Source organism: Opisthorchis viverrini (assembly GCF_000715545.1).
Source record: "Opisthorchis viverrini unplaced genomic scaffold opera_v5_96, whole genome shotgun sequence".
Lineage (NCBI taxonomy): Eukaryota > Metazoa > Platyhelminthes > Trematoda > Opisthorchiida > Opisthorchiidae > Opisthorchis > Opisthorchis viverrini.
The window spans coordinates 251,800-258,113 of record NW_008751749.1 but is presented as its reverse complement, the minus strand read 5'-3'; the positions used below and the strand labels follow the sequence as shown (position 1 = coordinate 258,113).

The following is a 6,314-nucleotide window of genomic DNA, read 5'->3' as shown; positions in this document are numbered from 1 at the left end:
GTGGCTGGCAAATGTTTGAGTGATCTGGTTTCTATTTATGGGAACTTATGACGAGGTAGACGCATATCAACGGAGGGGGGAGGGCGTGTGAATAAGTTTGACCAACGTACCTCAGCCTTGAGCAAAGTCATGTCCATGGAGATCTCCTGACTCCGGAATTTCTTCAGTGCCTCCACCGCGCAAAATATGTCGTCGAAGTTGGTGATGTTCCGAGAAATTGTGCGGTCAAATTCATCTAGGAGACTTACAACCGGCTGAATTGGTGCAATAAACAGTTCGACAAACTTCTGTACGAATATCTAGGTTAGAATGGATTAAGAACAGTTGGGATTGTGTTAGCGGGTCACGGTTAGTAAACAAAACAGAGTTAAGGCACCTTTCTCCTAGGAACAATTAAACTGAAGAATGAATTTAACTCGGCGCCGGAAATGGCGTTTGACCAGGCGAGAGCTGCTACCACTAAACCAACTTCTCGCCCAGTATAAACACTTAAAAGTGCGTATCACAACCTCAGTAACCGTAATTGATGTAGTGATGCCTAAACATTAGGTATCTTTTTCATCCCATCGTAGTCAGGTCATATTCTACTTCGGCTATATCACTAAAATCACATTTGGTCGTTCTTCGCATCTATGCCCATTTGAGTTGTGATGAGACATTTCTAGTTAGTGATTTTGTGGAAAAGAGGAAACTCGGGTGAGCTGCTTCGTTGCTGGTTTGTTTAGCTAACATGACAGCTGGATCGCGAAGATATTTCATCACCAACAAGCGTCGAGTGGCTGAACTCCCCCTGTTCTGTATGTGCTTAGATATTTTCTAAACAATGACTAATGGCTCCAAGTTGACTGGTCGGTCTCGAGGTGGCTCTGGTTGGTTCAAACCAAACAGATATAAGGAAATGATAAAAAAATGACGCGAGTCAGACTCCACGCTGACCAATCAAATTACGTGAAAACTACCTTGGCACCAGCCAGTTACTTTAGAAGCCTTAGATTCCGTTTAGATACTATATAAGCACAGGCAGAAGAGGAGGGATTTAGCCACTCAACTCCTCAACGACAATGTCACTTTCATTGGTAATGAAACTTTGGCAATCTACCAAGCTCCTCAAACACATTAATAGCCGAATGTTTGGTTGAAATTACGTTTTTTTTCGAAGAAAATCTTCCAAAAGGCGGAATCCCGGTAGGTCCCAAGTGGGATGTGTGACGAGGGGAGCAATGTGCGCGCTAATGTTTCATTGTGCAGCAGAACTAGATTGCTAAATAATATTAATCGGATGTACAAAACTAGATTATCTGGGAAAATCTACTGGAAATTGTCCGGTGGCCAGCCGCCACCTAATAAACAAACAGCACGCCAATTGGATGGATGTGTCACGTGCAGACTACGAACCAAACGAATGCATGCTCCCATTGGTCAAAATGCCGACCAATCTGGATCGAGCATCTTTAGGTTGGCGCTTCTCGCCCCCTCGTGGAGATTTTAGCACGACCTTCTGGAAGATTCGGTGATTACCCAGTAGATACAGTTGTAATAATCTTCTTTGTTTCCACAAAGGGCTGTCTGAAGCTAGCGTACCTTTTGATTTACCATAGTGGGTGGAGCAGGGAGCCAAGGACCGATACAGTGTTGCACAACCGTTCAGCAAATCACAGAAGAAAGTCATGGAATCTCGCTCGTGAATTTCTTGGTAGAGATAGTTATGTGGAGTTTCATCGGTATGGAATGCACAGGGCACTGTTCTTCTGAACTTGTCTTATTTATCATTTATTTCGTATGGTTGACATTTTGGCACATCACTGAGCTTTTATCAAGGCATTGTGATGATTTCGAATGAGATTTACGCAACTCAAAATGGGAGGACAACAACAAATCTAAAAAATCTCTTCACTATAGTACTATTATGAAAGTCGAGTAACCATTAGCGGTTTCCTATCGGAAAAGAGTGAATGAAGACGATCAATGAAAATGTACGTTTTTATGCTCCGTCAGTAGCTTCTGTACACTAAGACGGAAATTTTCCGTGTGAACTTCCAACGGACCGACAATATACAAGCAGAATAGTCTGTCCAGTTTGGATCCCAATTCTTGCAGTTCTTGGAATTTGACTTCAAACTCGGCTGATGTTGGTTTTTCGAAGTCATTTAGAAATCGATCCAGATGTGCGGCAGGGCTTATCTTCCATAGCAGTCCGAATATCTCCAGTGGTTGGGTGACGGTACGCAATTCCTTCACTTGTCCTGTAATGAGGGGAACAAGATCGATGATATTGGACTGACAGAACAAAAGAATCAAATGAAGTATCGCAGTGTACTCGCAGAATAGGGTGCACGTGCAGTTAGTATGCGCATGAGGCTGGGTCGCAAATTCGTATGCGGCTTACGAATATTTTGTGACATGTTGGTATGAATATGCTGCTGTTCATATTTACTTAGGAAATCACTTCTTTTATTAGTAATCAAAGTTGAATGAAGTTCTTTATCAGGAACTGATAGATTTCGAAGTGAACTGCCCGGTCAGTGAACCAGCGTTTTTTAATCTAATTTGGTTATTCCTTGAAGAAAGTTGTAATACACTCTTATCGTTTGGCCAACTATATCAAAGAAACTGAAGACACAGGTAAAAGAAACACTAACAAGAATGTAACAAACCTCGTGGAAGGAACAGGACTTTCTTCATCGTATTTTGCCACGTTACCAGCATCGTTTGTGCTCGATAAATCTCACGGTCGTGCCGGACATCTTGAAAACAGTTCGTGAGAAGTTCAACTGACTCCGAGTCTTTTGTAGTCGTCACAGTACCTAGGAGTACAAACACATGCACTTTTCGTTGGAAACCAATTGCGCAATTGTTTTTTTCAAATATGGTCATTCAAACTGCTCAAAGTCTATACCAAACAAGTAATACGTATTGGAAAAGATTGTGTAAATCACGCACCAATCGTGTTACGACAAAGCAGGTTTCCTGACAAAGAAATACAATCGAAAACGCAGCTTGTGAAGTGGTGCTAGGTTTCAAGGCGTTCACATGAATATCACTAATAGCACGATCCCAGAGCCCATCAGTTAGGTCTCCTAGTAATTGCAATTACGCTAGCAGAAAAGTATTGGCTCCAGGCATTGTCGTTTGATCAGGAATGGGTTATTAGCGAACCACACTCATTTGCAAACTAATCTGGTTTTGCGAGGGACTCACCTGGAACCCAACTGAATATCTCGTTTGTGATGTCTCCTGTCTCCGCCTCATGTTCCAGTTGCTACGATATTCAGGATATCGCAATATATGTACAGAAGTGGTGCACTGCTCACAAGGTTGCTGAAAATTCTTCGACAGCCCACAACCGGTTCTGCCCTTCTTTGGGCTAATCAGGTAGGCAAAGTCCCCGAGTTGTCACCAACCTTGTGTTCTACTTGATTGTTACAATGATTGTCACAATCGTTTGTATACATCATCATCGCTCTACTCTCAGGCACCGCTCTCTTCTCCGAAGCCGATAAGCGATGGAATTTCAGAATCTGCCAACAAACCACTTGCATATTTGATGCGCAAAATGTACTAGGAAGTGATCTACTGTTTTTGACGCCCTGGGCAGCATTGTTGTTAAGACTACTGGAAGCCCGAGATGGTTCACTGGTCAAGGCGTGAACTCACTGACCGGGAGGTCCGTGGTTCGAACCCGCATCTTGACTGCTCTTGTTTAGGCTTGGGTGACCCGGCCAATACTCAGCCTCAGCAGCTAGGCATCGAAAGCGTCTGCCTTCGAAACGAACTGGTGAAAAATCTGAAACCGTGTGGGCCTACTAATCATCCCAAAAGTTGGTTTGGAACATTGCATTTTTGCTCATTGTTGCATTAGTCAGTGTGCTCCTTGACCCCCAAACATACGGGAAAACACGTATAAACACTAGTTCAAATTGATTTGCAAATGAGCGTATTTCTCGAAAACAGTCCAATTTGGGTTCAAGTAGAACATAAAGTTGATGGAAACTCGGGGACTGCGCCTACCTGATGAGCCCCAAGAAGGGCGAAACCGGTTGTGGGCGGTCGAAGAGATTTCAGCAACCTTGTGAGTAGTTCCCTTCATGAAAACTAATTCAGTTGCTTTTGCAGATGACTTCCGTCTAGTATGGCTTAAATTCATGGTAATTTAGCCACCTAAAAACCTACTTAAAAACCCTTATGAACTTCAACCATATCTTCTGTTGTGTCACGATCGTTTTTCACCTGCAACATTAAAATTTTCGTATTGTTGAAGGAAATATTTGGAGAACTCATGTTTGTTAAAACGTGATCAAACTGGTGCTGGTGTCAATGTTGATGACGACCACAGTCACGGTGCAAACATTGGTACTCAACACTTGCGTGTATTTCAACAAGTAACATTAGGTGAACTATCAAACGGTGTATAGTATTTTCCTCCAGAGTAAACAGTAATCTTCACGGGGCAATTTCCCGGTCTTTTTTCGTGCTCTTTCAAAAAAATAATCCCAATGGCTCCCCAAGTTTCCAAGTTGGCTGGTTGACTTCCCCAGAAGAACCTCCGTCGTTTTCCCGGTATTACTAGCAGGCAGTTAGGCGAAATCCAATAGTGTCCAAAGCAACGCTGACACTACTAATCTGCGATACTAACGAGCTCTTTTTTTGCTTAGCTTGACTCAGTCGAGAGTATAGCTTTATGCCGGACAGATACAAAACCGATCGATTCTACCAACATTCAGTAATATACAAACACCGTCATTGATTTTTTAACTCTTGCGGCCAGGGCACACATAATTAAGCATTCACTGTAAACCAGATGATAGGACTAGATAGCGCTGAGTATGCATTGACACCTTGCTCGCATCCTGGTGAACGTCTCAGTCACACATATGAGAAACCAGTGGATAGCCAAAACGTCCATCCGGGTTGGATTTAGAGAGTGCTACCACATTCTGATGGCGGTTGAAGTCATACACACTTAACTATGACAGAGAGCCACTGTTAATGGGACAATCCCTTTGTCCCAAATGGGTCTTGAAGGACGGACTGTGGAAGCCTCCAAGCCAATGTAGTGATTGCCGAGCTCTGCTTACACACGCTCACTCGCCCACCAGACTGCCTCTGCCCAGCAAGTGACATCTCGTATTAGGCAGACGAGCGTATCAACCGACCAGTACTGCGGTTCCCTTGCCTGTCCTTCACCTGCCTTGCTGGGTCATGGACCATAAGCCTATGAGATTAAGAGTGACGGCCACGATTGCATGCAATTCCACGAGTTCGTCTGACCTGTTATGAGAGTCAGGCAAATGCCGATAAGTCTCAGGCTTAGGTGGTTCATGGCTGCCATCAACATGTATAGAACTATGGAATACGACACAATGTTCCAGATAACTTCAAGGATGTGCGAGTGTGTTTGATTAGAGTGAATCCGAAGGCAGCGGCCAACCAGGCATCCGTGATGAACTTTTTTCGGATTAAGCTGAGAGATGTAATGTATGTATACACGTCAAGCCAACCGCATTAGACCATGGTGCGTAGATATATCGTTCAGTGCCGCCGTAGAACGTGACCTTGCACTTGACGTCCCTTTCGTTGAATTCGAACAACCCAGAAAGAACAAAACGGCTTGGGGAGATAATCATACGCTGACTTGTTAAATAAACCTTCCAAATAGACTGGTTCACTGACTCAGACTCTGTGTGGTCCCCACAAAGATATCCTCCTATTGATTGAGAGCTAGCAGGCAGTAAACCGTGCGCCCTCAAGCACTCGCACTCTCATTCTCTATGTGCTCACTGTGACATCGGACGTATTGTCCACCAGAATTATGCTGCTGCCTGACGTTACCGATCATGTACTATTAGTTCATAATGTACTTTGTTTTGGATCATAGCTGTCCACCCGACACAGCTGCAGTCTTCCGGTGGGTCTTCAGACAGCCGAGTCGGACAATAGACCAAAAACTAGTCTAAAAAGTTACAAGGAGAGCTTAAATCTGGAAAATTCTAAAATCAAAAGAGCTGCTGTCTCTGGAACTCCGTTGACAAAACAACTATTGCCAGACCAAGAACAACAAAGTCAGTGAACAATTATCTCGATGCTCTGAATTTCCACTTGCCTTTCGTGTTTTCAGAACGTCCAGTCACTGATGTGTCAGTTTTAGCAGAGTAGACAAATGAGCTATCTGCAGCAATTGCCGTATGGTTTATTGGCTCATATTAGCTTTTGTGTCAAGGTTAACTGAGGAGCTTGAAAAAGCATAGTGCACAACTGATTGGACATATTCGTGTCAGTTTGATCAGATAGGAATGGTTCGTATCCGGTTTCCCCCC

General features: G+C 43.6%; 1 protein-coding gene across 1 annotated transcript in view; it reads right to left on the bottom strand.

Moving 5' to 3' along the window:
* The window catches only part of T265_05121 (hypothetical protein), a gene marked incomplete at both ends in the record, with an annotated part of 74,014 nt that overhangs the window by 19,435 nt on the left and 48,265 nt on the right, over positions 1 to 6,314 (bottom strand). The window contains 2 exons of the mRNA XM_009170045.1: positions 111 to 299; positions 1,978 to 2,243. Coding sequence (XP_009168309.1) covers positions 111 to 299; positions 1,978 to 2,243 — 455 coding nt within the window. The remainder of the gene's footprint in view (positions 1 to 110; positions 300 to 1,977; positions 2,244 to 6,314) is intronic.